This window comes from Tachypleus tridentatus, chromosome 1 (assembly GCF_004210375.1).
Source record: "Tachypleus tridentatus isolate NWPU-2018 chromosome 1, ASM421037v1, whole genome shotgun sequence".
Lineage (NCBI taxonomy): Eukaryota > Metazoa > Arthropoda > Merostomata > Xiphosura > Limulidae > Tachypleus > Tachypleus tridentatus.
This window is the reverse complement of record NC_134825.1, coordinates 138,855,253-138,872,274: the sequence shown is the minus strand read 5'-3', so window position 1 is coordinate 138,872,274 and position 17,022 is coordinate 138,855,253. Positions and strand designations below refer to the sequence as shown.

At 35.5% G+C, this 17,022-nt stretch overlaps 1 protein-coding gene across 5 annotated transcripts in view; it reads left to right on the top strand.

Annotated features, from left to right (window-relative positions):
* The window catches only part of LOC143225412 (RNA-binding protein 4B-like), a 74,355-nt gene that overhangs the window by 19,712 nt on the left and 37,621 nt on the right, over window positions 1-17,022 (top strand). For all 5 annotated transcript variants that reach the window (XR_013013830.1, XR_013013831.1, XR_013013828.1 and 2 more), the window contains exons 4-7: window positions 680-763; window positions 2,354-2,433; window positions 5,369-5,392; window positions 13,081-13,347. Coding sequence is in view for 2 of the 5 variants with exons in the window: in XM_076454799.1 (XP_076310914.1) it covers window positions 680-763; window positions 2,354-2,433; window positions 5,369-5,392; window positions 13,081-13,347 (455 nt within the window). In the remaining 3 variants the exon portion in view is untranslated. The remainder of the gene's footprint in view (window positions 1-679; window positions 764-2,353; window positions 2,434-5,368; window positions 5,393-13,080; window positions 13,348-17,022) is intronic.

The following is a 17,022-nucleotide window of genomic DNA, read 5'->3' as shown; positions in this document are numbered from 1 at the left end:
AGTTTTATGTATGTGACTTTAAACACTGGACACTTAGGTTTTTACTCTTGGGTATGTTTAATTGGCATTGTATATGAAACCTGGAATTTGGAAAATTAAGAATATGTTGTAAGTTTTTCTCTAATATAATGTTTGCATTCACTAGATAATGATATGAAATGAGAGAGAAGTAAGAATCAAATAAAGATGATACAGCCATACATGTTTACATCTTTAACTTTTGTTAAAATCAGTTCATTTCAAATCTTTTATTAATTCTAAAGTATGCAAATAATCCAAAGCACATTTATTACTTGACTAATTTTTTGAATTAAGATAAATGTAGGCATTCACAAGAAAAATCTAAATCTTTAAATTAAATGTAACTCTCCATTAAGTTTCTGAATTATGATAAACTTGTAGTTTTTAATATTTTAATAACTTTTATGACCTCCTGAATTTGTTACATAATCAATTTAGGTTTTTTTTAGAGATTTAACATGTTAGCTTTCTATGTTAATTTGTACATTTTGTTCCTCTTGAGTTTTCGTTTGCGAGCAAAGTCTTTTGAAAGTTCACTAACTTTTTTTGTAGGAATGTATTTAGTAGGTGTAAAGATAAGTATTTTAATTTAACATTTTTGTTATTTAGATAATGAAAATAAAAAGTTATTACTGTTTATATTAAATTGTTTTCACAGCACATGGCTTCTGAAGAAGCAGCAAATACTGCCATTCAAGAGCTGAACAATTCTGAATTTATGGATAAAAAGATAACAGTTGAGGTTAGTGTTTACTGGCTCTGTAGGTTTTAATTAATTGTTGATTTTTTTATAGCTGGAATATTGTTTTTCTATTTAACCATGTGTAAATATTTTTGACTTCCATATGGAGGACTGGATTAAACAGTTGTTGGGCTCCAAACAACTGCACAGCTACCCTTTTTGGCCCCTCAAGAGTCATACACTTATTTTCAAGGATAGTTTCAAACAGATCTATAATAATATTAGAATGTATTAATTTTCTAAGCAATAAGCTTGTATATAATATCTGGCATATAAAATGAAAGTGTGATCTGTGTAGACTAATATAAAAAAAATGCATTTTCATAAAAATAATTTCATTACTAACAACATTACCGATATAAATATCTGTAAATCGTTTTTAAAATGATGCTTTATGAGCTTTGGTTCCAGCAAATGTATCCATTATTTATATCTAAGTTGTCAAGAGTATCAGAGATTTAATGACTGGTATTGATAGTCTGTCTTGCTTTATTGTTGATCTTAATTTTTAATTAATTTTGATTTTGAAAAAGATCTTTCTCCCTCAGCATTAGAGCTAGGTAGACAAAAATATCAACAAGGAAGTCTTAATATAGGAAAAGATTAGTTTATCTAAAATTTTACAACAAAGTAATAGATCTAGTTTGTTATCTTGGAAAAATACATGCTTGTAGGTTGTGTGATTGAAACTGTGGCAGTTCTTTTTCTAAGCTGCTTCCACCAATATTCAATAAGACTGACAACACTTAAATATTTTGTAGTTTTCACCATATTGTCTAAGAGAACTGATTAGAGAATATAACATTTTAAATATCTTATTAGATTTAAAATTGGCACAAGTTTTCTGTAAAATCATATTCACTTTCCTGGGGCTGTGAGTCTACTTTACCAAAGAATTTCTATTTCACTTTATTTTTCCTTTGTCCTTAAACAAATGTTCAAAATCTCATCATTTCATTCTTCCAACAGTTTTTTTCTTCATTTTATTATAAGTTGTACAGACTTCTTTAATACATTTACTTGATGTATAATCAAATGATCTTTCAAATAAAATGTAACATTGCTTAAAATTTGTTTTTGTCCTTTGAATTGAAATACTAACAGTATTAATCGTTCTCAGAATATCATTTAAAATGCCACATTTAAGTTTTGGGCTTCTGTTTTTTTTTTTCTTGATCCAAGGATTCATCCAGTAAATGCCCCCTGCTAGTACAGCAATAAGTCTACAGATTTACAATGCTGAAATCAGAAAATCAAGGGTTTGATTCCCCTTGGTGGGCTCAACAGATAGCTTGATGTGACTTTGCTATAAGAAAAACACACTCATCCAGTAAAATGTTGTCTAAGCATTTTATCATACTTTAATAACCATTGTGTAAGGCATCAACATATTTGAAAGAAGCATAAGATTGAGTCGTTGATGAAGATTTTAATATCTTTCTTCCTGAAGCATATTTATTTGAATTTTGCTTCTTTTGCTTAGTGGTTAATTCAGCATTGTCTTTTAAGTGCTGTATTGACATTTGATGGAGCTATAGTACATTTTTGTACTGTTTTTGTAATTTTCTGTATTAATTTTTATCAATGCAGCTCTCACATAGTAAAGTTAGACAAAAAGCAGGAATGGGTGGCAAAGGAACATGTTACAGATGTGGGCGAGCTGGTCATTGGTAAGCAAGCATTTCATTAGTAATAGATGTGTAATGTGTTTCAAACTAATATTGGCTAGAATCAGACTTAGCTTTTAAGGAAACCTGACATGGTTGTTAATTGTTTTGCACATTTGTTTTTCATGTGTTACATGGTAACTTGTAAATTGGATTTTGGTTCTAGTCTAGGATTATAAATTATTACATTTTTAATGCATTGTATTTTCATTTGCAAGAGGCTGTTGGTTTTCCATTTTTGAAGGAAATTGTCTGCTGTTTATTGTACACAACTCTAAATTTATATGGTATTAACCATATACCAAATTTCATTACTGTAAAACAGTATCAAGCCTGTAGTTGTGGGGTATATCAATTTTGCACTGCTCTTGTATGGAGAATGAAGCACAATTCAATAATACTTACAGTAACTCTGAGCTTTCTTGACACATCTTAATAATATTTGGTAGGATTGTGTTAAAGGTTATAGGTATTTTGTGCACAAAGAATATTTTAATTACAGATTTTAACTAAAGATGTTATTCTTGTTGTAGTTATTTGCATTCAGCCTCTGAATATTTATAGGATTATTATCAGTGTATAGTGCAATGATGTGTTCAGTATTAAGAAATAGAAGAAATGTACATACCTTGCCACAAAGTTAGTTGAACCATTTGACCTTGTAACTATTTTGGTACTCCTTATAGTTATTGTCTTATAACTTTTAATACACTTTATGTATCTTCATAAAATTTATCAGATATTAGTAAACTTTACAAGTCTTTTTTTGCACACAAATTTAGGTTTGTTAATGAAGTTTGTTTACTAAAGATTTGTCAATGAACATAAATAGGATTTCAATATACTAATTTTATCACTAAGTAATTTCCACATTAAAATTAAAAACAATTTTCTTCATTTAAAAAATTTCAAATATTTGTGTAATTTCTAAATTGTGTAACATTATATATGATTGGTAATTTTGACTGATCTTGTAACCTCTAAAAAAACCAAAATAAATTTCAATTACCCTTGCTTTCATTCTAAAATGGCTTCAGAAGTGTAATTTGAAGCTACATTTGTTTATCCTAAATAACATTACACTTGTAACACTAGATATCTGTTTATATTTAAATTTTGTTTCACTGCACTTTGAACCCTATCTAATTACTCTTCACCATTATACATTGTAGATTACTTTATGAATGCATAACTCACATTATACTATTGAATTACTTTGCCTATTATCTATTCACAAACTGCTCATGAGTGTACTTTGTTTTTAGTATTTTTTTCACTTAATCTAACCTTAACTAACATAAAAGGTTTCCAATTTTATATTTTAGTTACTTTTGTAATAATAAATGAAGAATACACATGAAAAACAAGAAATAAAAGTACTTAACTGGGTATTTTTGTGCTGTTGACTGTTCAAAATTAACTTTAGTACGGTGCTACCATTAGTACAAAAAACTAAATAATTATTTATTTAACTAAATGATGCACCAATGAACATGGAATAATAACATACATAAAAGCATACAATGTCTGTTAACTATCTGTTTTTCTGGCTTTCTATGTGACAAAAGCAATCTGAGACCATCAATATGTTTCCCATGTAAATCAAACTTGAACTTTACAAGAGACGAGACAAAATAATGTAATACATAATTTGACAGATGAAACTTTTGGGTTTCAATTGGTTATAAAAAATATAGTATTGGATGGCAGAGAGAACTATTATCAATTTCTGGAAGAGAGGATGTGACAGGTGGACATTGCAAACAGGATCTGGTTGTTTGTTTGATGTCTCTGAAACCAATAAGATTGAAAGTTGTGAAAGTTATGCTTTGCCTGAATGATGATATTAGAAAAAGTAATTTGTTAAATTTTATGGGTTTTTTTAAGTGTGGTAAATAAATTAGAGAAGAGAAAGGTGCCTAGAGAACAAATGTTAGTTTTTCACACCAGAAATTCTAGATTTTTTAATATACCCTATAAAATAAGAACACCAAACTTGTGTACTGTTAAAATACAGATTATTAGCTACATTTTATGCTCTATGTATTGGAATACTTTGAAAAGAACCTAGTTGAATTTTGAGTGTAACTCACTGAAGCTTTGTGACAATAGTCAGGAAATGTTGTCTGTGGAGAGAGGGTTAAAATTATTTTCATATATTCTTATTTGCAAGTCTTTGCATTTTCACATATAGCTTATTTTATTTTCTTGTTCTGTAATGCTGTTTATTGTGACACACACGAATGGGCTTTGTCAGGAAACATTAGAGTATTGTTAGCATTACCATGTGCAGAAAGAAATTTATTTTCCTCTCTTGGAACTTGCCTTAAGGAAGTTGAGAGAAGGCTGTGTAAGCATAGCAATTGGCATAGTTTGACTAGACAGATGCCTAGTGTATGAGAAGAAATACTTAGTTTCATAGAGTGAAAGTTAAAACCTTTAAAAGTTTGTACATTATGGGACAACAAAACAGTGGATAGTTTTTTCAAGTTTCTTTTGAAATTAGGGAATTGAAACAGATAGTATCAAACATTGAAATATAAAAAACATTAATATGCTAATTTTTGGACAAATATTGATAGTGAATTTGCTAAATTAAATTTTGAATGCAACTCAGTAAAACATCATGATGTGCAGAAAGGGGACCCATGCCATATGGTTAATGCACAAAGTGATACTTGAGGGCCTTCTTTGAAGCATGTTAAATATTCACATAGTTGTTCTCTCATGCGTCCATAAATCTTGCGAGTCAAAACTGGAAAGGTAGAATATATTTTTTCCGATAATATAATAATAAAAATTCCATGTTAAAGCTTAAATCTTAGTGATTTAACATCTCTTAATTGGTTAGAAAGAAACATTCTTAGTCAACTTATGTGAATGTTGTGTAGCTAGTTATTACCCAACATTTCATTTTTTTTTGTTCTTTTTTTTGTAGGTCGAAAGAATGTCCCAGGAATCCGTAAGTATAAAATTGTTTTGATATTCTTTGATAAAGTATGATATAGAAGATTCTGTTTTTAGTTTATACCACAGTGTGCAGTCTTCTAAGCTTCTATACTTAATAGTTGTGTTGCTATAATGAGGTTTTTGCCCTTCGACGTGGGTTCCTATACATAGTGAGCAGATCTCCCGCAGAAGGTTCTGTAACTTCAATTTACCTCTTTTGGCATCTAAACATCCACCTACATGTTTGCTGTGTGTGGCTACCCATGAAGAGGAGGAGAGAATCTTGGTGGATGAGAGGTCTAACTCCAACACTTAACTGTTCTTTTCACCTGGCTGCTGAAGAGACCTATGATCAGTCAGACCTTGATTTCCTCATTAAGCTAACTATTTACTGTCTCTTATTTTAACCCTGGGGGATTTTAATGGACATAATCACCTCTGGGAGGGTGCTGATATTGATAGAAAAGGTCATTCCATAGAGCATATGTTCATGGATCACAACCTATCTCTCTTCAATACTGGTTTTTGTACTTATTTTCATGCACATAGTCAATCTTTTACTGCTATTGATCTTTCTCTCTGCTCTCCATCACATTTCTCTTACTTTTTTGGAAGGTTGATTGTAACACAGGGTGCAATGATAATTTTCCTATCATTTTCAGAGACTGGCTGTGGTTAATGTCACCCAATTTGTGCCCCTGGCCAACTGACCCTCTTCCACTGCTTTTTCAGAACTTGATCTTACCATCATCTGTAAGCCATTGATAGATGACTGTGTGGAAGCAGTGATTGACTGTATTGCTTAGTGTATTCCTAAAACCTTAAAATGTTTCCCACAGTATCCTCGTCCTTAGTGAAATCCTGCCAGCTACATGGCAAGAAAAGAGCAAAAACGGGCTTGCAATACCTTTCAAAGATATCCCACACTTTTAAGCATTATTACATTTCAGTGGGCCTGTCCACATGTTCAGCAAGTCAGATGTCAAAGCTAGGAGTCTTGGATTAAATACACCTCTAGCGTCTCTTCTACCACCAGTTCCAAATCATACAGGACAAGATTTGAAAGGTTAGTGGACAGTATACTTCTGCTCCTTTTTCAGTCTTGCTCTCTGATAGCCAGGAAGTTGCTGATGCCCAAAGTATTGCTAGTGCACTTGGTGAAAGGTTGTCTCATGCATATAGCACTTCTGCTTCATCCCTCATCTTCTTAGCCATCAAGACACGGTCAGAGTGGTTACCTCTTTCCTTTTGGGCTGATTGTCTTTAATGACTATAATTGCCCCTTTACACTGGTGGAACTCAAGCTTGCTCTTCATCAGTCTAGCAGTACATCAGTGGGACCTGATGCCATTACGAGATTCTGCTCCATCTCTCGCCTACCTCTCTTGCTGTTCTTTTATTTGTTTTTAACTGGATCTAGCAGGAGAATGTTTTTCCTGATGCATGGTGTAATGTTGTTGTTCTCCCTTTTCCTAAGCCTCCCCTCGGTGTGTATTCCTGTACGTGGGGAGGGGACCTCCCAAGGGGAAGGTTCTGTTCTATCTGGTTACCTTCTCTGGGATCTAAACATCCACCCACGTGTTTGCCGTGCGTGGCGACCCGTGAAGGGGAGGAGAGGATCCTGGTGGTTGAGGGGTCCAACCCTAACACACCACTTTGGCCTCGAATTCCTGTAGACGGGCAGCCTTTGGGTGGCCCCCCTTGGGTCAATCAGCTGGTCCACTTGGGCTAGAGTCAACCAAGTACCAGTGTTGGAAGTTCTCAACGGGTGTTGTGGACATTGTGCCTGATGCTGGTGTTTGGGTATAGTGCTCACGAAACCCTGGCGTTGCTGCATTGTCCTTGCGTGACTTTGTAGTGCGTCCCCTTGTAGGGCTCCATGGTGGGTGGGGTCAGTGGGTACCGAAATTTTTTCTTTTTCCTATGGATCCTTTAAAAATTTAAATAAAATTGTAAAAAACAGTCAATGGGTAGCGACCACGCCTTGAATACTCAGAACAGCAATCTTCAACATCAGTAACACACGCACCTCATTTTCTTATATTACATTCTCTTCGAAAACCTTTAGGGCAAATGTCCCCATTTTTTATTCAAAAGGGACTAGAGGGACTTGCTGGCTCTCCAAAGTCAGTAAAGAAACTTCGATCTGGTGACATATTGGTTGAAACATCCACATCCCAACACAGTGAACTCCTCTTGAATTCAAAGGCAATTGGGGATATACCTATTGAGGTTACACCCCATGCTACCTTGAATTCTTCACGAGGAGTTATTGTTGAAAGGGATTTGAAGAACGTTCCCAGTCAGAGATTCTCGCTGGTCTCTCCACTCAAAGAGTTTCTGCAGTGAGGCGATCTCCACTCGCAAAGATGGAGTTACACTGCCAACAAATACCCTCGCTTTAACATTTACTTCACCACGTGCACCTGCCACCATCAAGGTGGGTTATCTCATTTGCAGGGTTCGCCATACATACCAAACCCTCTTCGATGTTTCCAATGTCAGAGATTCGGCCACTCAAAGACATCTTGTCGTGGTTCCCCGACATGTGCTCGTTGTGGAGGCAAGGACCACGATGCCTATGACTGTGACATGAACCCACATTGCGTAAACTGCAATGGTTCTCACCCCTCTTACTTTCATTCTTGCCCGAAATGGTTGGAGGAAAAAGAGGTGCAGCGTTTGAAAACGACACATAACATTAGTTATCCTGAGGCTCGAAATTGCTGTCCACAACTCCATCTTGGACATATGCTGCTGCACTTCATTCCACAACTACAGTGGGAGTGCAGACAGATCTCTCTGTGCCTCCAAGAGAATCGTTTTCAAAACAAATGAAAAGCCTTTTGACCTCCATGGTTAAAAAGGTTGATGAATTGACTTCCACACCCATCTCTGTTCCTCCCATACCTTCCAACAAACCTCAAGATCCACGTCCTTCAGTTTCAAATACAGGCATTTCTTCTGATACATCTTTTTTTCCCACCACAATAGACAAAACAATTATTCGTTCGCGTCCTCAGTCACTGGATTCCCCTGCCAATAACAAAAACCTGCCCACCCGACCCAGAGCAGGATCCATGGAGGTTGATAGACCTCCTCCGACTAAAGACAGTAAAGAAAAAAGACGTGGTCGTAAACTGAAGGGTTCTCCAGCCACTTCACCTACCCGTTCTTAAAAATGGCCACCTTGATACAATGGAACTGTCGAGGTTTACGTTCTAATCTGGATGATATCAAAATGCTGATTGCTTCCTACCATCCTGTTTGTCTTTCTTTACAAGAAACATTTCTCAAAACTGCTGATACTGTCTCCATTTGGCAGTTTTCTCTGTACAGAAATGACAGGTTGTGTGATGGTCGAGTACATGGAGGGGTGGCACTGTTGGTTGATCAACACGTGCCCACCCTGTCTTTGTCACTCAACACACCCTTGGAGGCTGTAGCCATCCGTGTTTCCTTGGGTCATACCATCACTGTTTGTTCTCTGTACCTGTCCCCTGGAGAGACATATGATCAATCAGATCTTAATGCTCGTTGAACAATTGCCATCTCCATTTCTAATCCTAGGGATTTTAATGGACATCATCCCTCTGGGAAGTGCTATTATTGATGGGAGGGGCCGATCTGTAGAGCAGATGCTCTATGATCACAATCTTTCTCTTTTCAATACTGGTTCTTCCACTTACTTTCATGCACCTAGTCAGTCTTTTACCGCTATTGATCTCTCAGTTTGCTCCCCTTCATTATTCTTCCATTTTTCATGGAGGGTTGACAGTAATCCACTAGGCAGTGATCATTTTCCGATCCTTTTGAGAGAGACTGGCCGTGGTCGATGCCACCCTACGTGTGCTCCAGTGTGCTGGATCAGGCAGACTGGTCCACTTTCACTGCTCTCGCAGAACTTGATCCTACCATCGTAAATCAGCCATCAATAGACGACTGTATAGCAGCGGTAACTGACTGTATTACACATGCAGCTGCTCAGTGTATTCCTAAAACCTTGACACGTTTTCCACGATATCCTCGTCCGTGGTGGAATCCTGCTTGCCACTTAGCACGGAAGGCTCAAAAGCGGGCCTGGGATACTTTTAGTAGATATCCCACACTTTCAAACCGGGTTGCTTTCCAACGGGCCCGTGCACATGCTAGGTGGGTAAGACGTCAAAGGCAGAAGGAATCTTGGATTAAGTTCACAACCAGCATATCTTCTACCACCAGTTCCAAGATCATATGGGACAGGATTGAAAGGTTAATGGGCACTACAAATCTGTCCCCCTCTCGATTTTACTCTCTGATGGTCAGGAGGTGACTGATGTTCGGAACATCACTAACACTCTAGGTGAAAGCTTTTGCCGGGTATCTTGCACTTCTGCTTGTTCCTCCACCTTCCTGGCCATCAAGACTCAGGCAGAGCGATCACCTCTTTCCTTTCGAACTGACTGTTTCTTTTACTATAATTGTCCCTTTACCCTGGTGGAACTAAAAATGGCCCTTCATCGGTCTGCCAGTACGTCTGTTGGACCTGATGATATTCATTGTGACATGCTGCACCATCTATCTCCTGCTTCTTTTGATGTCCTTCTGATTGTTTTCAACCGGATCTGGCAGGAGAATGTTTTTCCTGATTGCGAGACCTCCATACATATGGGTTACGTGGCCATCTACCCATGTTTATTAAAAAATTTTTTAATGGACAGGAGATTCCAAGTTCGTGTGGGTTCGACACTTTCCCGTTCTTTTGTACAGGAACTTAGAGTCCCTCAAGGCTGTGTATTGAGTGTTACACTCTTCAGTATAAAGATAAATGCCATCACTGAGCAACTCCCTCTCACTATTGCGAATGGGCTTATGTCGACGACTTTCACATCTCGTCAGTCGTCAAACATGAGATATATTGAGCGGCAACCACAAACCGCCCTCAATTGTGTACAGAAGTGGACTCTGGCGAACGGCTTTAATTTCTCTCTCTCCAAAACTGTATGCATGCAGTTTTGCCGTCGACGGGGTATTCACCCTGATCCTGAACTTCATATCGGTGAAGTTTTGCTGCCAGTGGTCCCGGAGACCAAGTTCTTGGGGCTTATCTTTGATCGTAAACTGACCTTTATACCACACTTAAAGCAGCTTCAGGTCAAATGCACAAGAGCACTGAACATCCTCCGTGTTCTCTCTTCTACCAGTTGGGGGGCAGATCGCTGTTCAATGTTAAAGGTATATCATGCTCTTATTAGATCGAAACTCGATTATGGATCAATGGTCTGTGGCTCTGCCAGACCCTCGGCCTTAAAGATGCTGGACCCCATTCATCGCCAAGGACTTCGACTCTGCACTGGGGCTTTCCGTACCTCTCCAGTTCAAAGTATATACATTGAATCTCATGAACCTTCTCTACACCTTTGCCGTTTGCAACTATCTTTACAATATACTTCGAAACTTCATTCCTTACCAAAGCATCCCACCTGGAAATGTGTTTTCCTTCCTCGGTGGGCAGTACTTTTTCAGAACAGACAATCTGTCATTGCTCCATTTGGCCTTTGCATCCGGGCGCAATTGGATGAATTGGGTCTGTCCTTGGATAACATGGCAGATTCCACAGGTCGCCCATCCCACCATGGCTTATTACAGCCCCCAAATGTGACCTTTCTTTCAGTCACCTAAAAAAGGCAGATACTCCAGATTGGAAGTACCGTCCTTTATTCAATGAATATCTTTCAAACAATCATTCAGTTCCCATTTATACAGATGGTTCCAAATCAGGTAATTCAGTGGGCTCGGCTATGGGTCAGTAGTTGCAAGCAGAATCCCTTCTACAGCTTCTGTGTTCACTGCTGAACTGTATGCCATATCTCTTGCCCTGGATCATATTGCAGCTGAGCAGTACTCCAACTGCACTATTTATACTGATTCGCTTAGTTCTATACTTACCTTGGAATCGCTACACGTTGGCTCATGTCCTATTCTCGCTGATATTCAAAACCGACTGACCCATTTCTCATTAGCAGCTACTTCAATCCAGTTTTTCTGGATACCAGGCCATGTTGGTATTTGTGGGAACGAGCTTGCAGACATGGCAGTTAAATATGTCTGCTTCAGCACCATCACTCCTATGCCTATTCCGTACATGGACTATGGTGTTGTCTTCAAGGCTCGGCTCCGTGCCAGCTGGCAGTCTACTTGGAGTGAGCAACGTGACAACAAACTTTTTCAAATCAAACCCAAAATTGTTCTTTGGCCATCTAGCTTCCGTAAAGTTTGGAAGGAAGAAGTTGTTCTCACTAGGCTACGCATTGGTCACAGTTTTTTAACTCATCATTTTCTTTTATCTGGAACTGATGCACCAATGTGTAGTTTGTGTAACACTCAAATCACTATCAGCCACGTTTTACTTTCTTGCCATCATTACAATTCTCAACGACGGCAATATTTTAAACATATTTTTTCCCAGGGTCAGTCTGTAACATTGGACAGAGTTATTGGTGATGGTGACTCTGTCCACCTTGATAATGTTTTTAATTTTTAATGGCCATTAATCTTTTAATCTCATTTAAGTGTTGCATATTTATTCATTACACCTTTTAATTGTGGTTCCTTTTTTACAGTTTTAATCTCTCTCCTTCAATTTGACATTGGACAATGGCCAGAACATTAAATAACTCGACACCAGGACTGGAAAGGCCAACTTCAGGTGACTAACGCTACTGTGTGAACTATCCGTTTGAACTACTCGTTAGTCGTCCTGGCGAAGTTGTTATTATACTTTGCTGCATATCATTTCACACTTTTACTACTTAACTTTTTAGTACTGGCCATATTGACTCATAACCCGGAACCAGGACTGGAAAGACCAACTTCAGGTGACTGGACGGTGGTTTTATACTTACCTGTTAGTCTTCGTGGCGGGTTATGATCATTACCATTCTGCTACAGGTAGTTCTTTACAACTTTGTTGACTGGATGTCAACATTGGTTTTTACGCCATTTTCTGTTTTAATTGCAGTTTTGATTTTATCTTCAATTACTTTTACAAATTTTACTCCATTTACTTGACTTTTATCTTTTTACTGGACATTTGGCTACTCATTATTACGATTTTGCTATGCATCTTTTAAAACTTTTATTCTTTTACATTTTGATAATAGCTGCTATGACACATAACCCGGAACCAGGACTGGAAAGGCCAACTTCAGGTGATTGCCACGGTGGTTCTTGAACTTACAATTTTGCTATGTTAGTCTTCCTGGACTGGGTTATGATCATTACCTTTTTGCTGGAGTAAATACCTTACAACTTCTTATACTCTGCCTTCTATCTTAACATTGTAGACTAGGTGTCAACATTGGTTTTATACTTTTTTGTTTTACCTTCATTTCCATTTATGTCTATTACTACATTTATTTATATATTTTTTTTTTTTACATTTTTACCGAATGTCTGGCGCAGATAGCCTCACTGCTTTGTGCCATAAAACACTAAATCAATCAATCAATCAATTATAGAACTGTATTGGTTAGTGGTTTTTTGAAAGTTGTATGAACTTTGTACATTAATTTAAGTCTGTTTAGTTGTGATAGTACATGCAATATTAGCAATAGTTGTACTCTGCTATTATTTAAAGTTCCTCTAGCAGTGATATTTGTTGAACCCTTACTTTCTCTTCATTTGTGTGTATTAAAAGAATTTATATTTTTAATATTTCAGAAATGCACGTTACAGTAGGTTGCCACCACCTATGACTACTTACGGAAGTTATCCAGAAAGAAGCTTTGGGCGATATGGCCCTGAGAGTCGTTACGACAGATTTTCAGATGGTTATGGGTTTGACAGGTTTAGTGAAAGGAGCTATGCAGTTGAACGGATGAGACCTTACCCAGACCCTTATGAACGTAGGCTTCCACCACCACCTCCATCAGCTACTACTTCACGAGCTGATGATCTCTACTACAGAAGACCATATGATGATTATGGGTTTGTTATTTTGCTTCTTCTAAAAAAGTATATAATTTTCCACTACTTTTGTATAAAAACAAGATTTATTGATATTTAATTTCTGCAAATGCTAATAGGAAGTCAGGGATCATTTGAATCAAGATGCCATGGGATGCTCAACCCTACAGTGCTAGGAAGATCAGAAGTGTCATATACTATAATTTATGATTTTGTTCTGTTGCTGAAGAATTACACCTTTCCCCAAAAAAACATATTAAGTATGGTTAGCTGCTGTTTCAGAGTAGATTGTCCAGCATTACTCATTATGAAGGAAGTAGTAAATTAATACCTTTAACCTTATTCAGTATGGATCTTGCTTTTTTCCATGTCATACCAGTTGACAGATGTATATTAAAAATTCAAACTTTGTTATCCATGTATAGTATCAGGTCATAGTCTTTAATTCCGGGGTTTGTTACCACATTTTAGTTTCTTGATTTCAAAAGTTATTTCGAAAAATTCTCAAACTTCAGTCTTGTCACTTGACATACAAGTACTCTCATTTGTCCCTACTTTTGTTTGTATAAGTTCAGTAGCATTGCATCAACTTTATGTAACGTGAACACGATCTGTAAACAATTCCAAGATCAAAATACAGTTTTAACATCCAAACTTTTCTGTTTCTTGAGATCTCTAAATTTCCCAACCTGCAGCAGAAATGTCAACCTCCTTACATTTCAAAGCAGTTTTATAAACCATGTGTTCTTATTTGATGTACATGTCTTTAACCAATAGAAAGAGCTTGTTTTATTTCAAGCTTCAATAGTTCTTTTACATTTGGTGGTAATATGTGTTACTTCAGAAAAAATGGATGTGTGTTGGTAGTGAAGTTAGACACTCATAACATTAATGACTTTTTAATCCTCTGCACAGGCATCACTTACTGTGCATATCACAAGTTATTAGTGATATATATTTAAAACTCAATTGTTTTCTCTTTATATTATATAGATCATTATAGTATAAATCGCAGCTAATAATTCATAGTCAGTAGTATACAAGTTTTATATTCTTAATTTTGCAAGGCAGTATTAAACAAAATTCTGACTATTTCTTTGTGTGAGAAGTGAAATGTTTTTTTCTTGGCATCCCATTTTGTAATTTATTCACCAAATCGTCATTGCTTCAACAAAGCATAATTTTTATACCCTTCAATTTTGTTTGGTTACAGAGCCATCATATAGAAAATTGGACTCTCTTGTCACATCTCTTTGAGGAATTGTTCATAGTTCTCTCTTATGTGTAATATTATATTTTATTGATAATCAGTTTTCAGCTGTCAAATGAAATATATTACAATGCTTTGTGAACGGAGAAGTGCTAATTTCTCTTTTAGTACGAGCTTTATTTCCTCAAGAACATATCAACTATCTTGGATGAATTTGTAAGGGCTCTTGTCATATAGTTAGAAACCCAGAAAAACTGTTGATACTTATGGAACATTGTCTGCTTTTTGCATGTTATTATTCCATATTATGTGGTGCATTATTTAATTAAAAAGGTTTTTTTTGCACCACTGCCATAAGTAAAAAAACAAAGGAAGTAAGGTTAAGTTTCGTTGACAGTCAACTGCTAAAAAAAGAGAAAGAGATCTAGGTAAGTAATTTATTTTTGATTTTTCCAGTGTTTTCTTTATTATTGTAAAAGTAACTAAATGTAAAAATAAATTTTCATGAAGCACAAGGGAGAGTAGCTTGGATATCTTGTGAATAATGTCATTAGATAGGCTCACATGTGGACCATGATTCCCAAGGGGTTTACAGCTTGTAATAGTGTGAATAGTAATTAGACACAGTTAAAATAGCAATAAAACAATAACATTTAAGTATAAATAGTCATATACTGTCACAAGTGTAAAGCTATTTAAAATAAATAAGTGTAGTTTCGTGTTACATTATGAAATCATTGTAAGAATAAAACAAACAGGTAATTTAGGTTTATTTCAATTTATTCTTATGGTGATTAAAAAGTCAGTCAAATTGACAAACTTTGTATAGAGTTAGGTTAGAGAAAATAACAGATAAAATATAAGGTTTTACTGAAAACAAGCATTTGAAATGTATATTGGAGATTTTAGAGGTTAACATAATAATGTTTAGGGCCAACAAGGGATTTGTTGGTCCATCCTGGCAGTTCTCTCTAAGCCAAACTAAAACTTAAATAAATTAATTAAAATCATTTTAATCATTCATATATTTATCCAGCTTTTATTTAAACTCAATTTTATTGGCTCCATAATATTTAAAGACATCCCTTTCCATAGGCCAACCACCCTGTTTAAAAAATAAAATTATCTTATCTGAAAATGGTTTCTATTTTGAGTAAGTCTGTATTTGTGCCTCACAGTTCTGTTATTTTGACTGTGAAGTATGCAAATGTTGGTATATCAACATCACCAATTCCTTTTACAATTTTAAACACTTTAGTCAAATCCTCTCCAACTCTTTTCAAGATAAAATAATTTTGAGGGTTTTAAACTCTCATATAACAACCTCTCCATACCAGATACTACTTCAGTATATCTCATTTGAACCATTTTCAACAATACAATATCTTTCCTAGGGTAAGGTGTCCAAGACTGAACACAGTATTCAAAATATGGTCTAACCAGTGGCCTGTATTACTTAAATGAAATTTGAGAGTTTTAGAACAAATATTTTTATTCCAATATGATGATTTTTGCAAGCAGACTAGTAATGAAATGGACTCAATATGTTCACAAACAAATCTCTAGTAAAAATGCTCACTAAAATATTTTTTAATGCAGCACTGTTTAAAGTTAGATGCTTGTGATGTCAACATACAAAGTATATAATTTCATACGAATGGAAACTCAAATTATTAATATTAACAAGATAGAGTATACAATAAGAATCTTGTATAATTTTATTTTGCTGAGGTATGGCTTATGTACTGAATCAAACAAAGTAGCTCAGTTCATCTCTTTCGTCTTTTGAAAATGGTGCTATATATTTACACACTTACTTCAGTATATAACATGAATAACCAATTGACAGCTTAAAGTGTCCCCCTAGTGATTTTTCTCATCCATTTTAATCTGTGAAAAAGCAACAAAGTTCTTTTGAACCAAGATTTCAAGAAGTTAGGTTGTGTCTTTAGTCTGCTTAATATTTCACATTTTTTTGAAATTGAAATACAGCTTTGTTACTAAATTAGTAAATTATAGTGGAATTCTTGGTACCAGTATAGTTATTTATGATGTTTTGGTTAAACTGTGCACACACACACACACACACAAACTTTGAAAATATTATTTGATGTTCTCTACATGCAAAATTTTAAAAGGCTTAGCAACCTATGTCTAGAAGTAACCAAGTTCAAAGGTTGTAACTGGAAGAGAGAATTATTTCCTTTACTTCTTTATTTGCTGTTTTATGTTTTAAGAAAAAATAAGTTTATTTTTGAATAGTAATAATCTATATACATATATAATATAAATAGTTGAAATTTGAATGTATATATTACAAAATAGTAGTCCATTAAAGCAGTCAAGACAGGAAAGACTATAGGTCAGTTGTATATTACTGGATACTTAACATATGTGCACATGCACTGCATGAATGCAGCTTATGTAATATTAGGTAGGCATGACTGGAAGGTTAATATAATTTTAAAAAATATATATACATATAA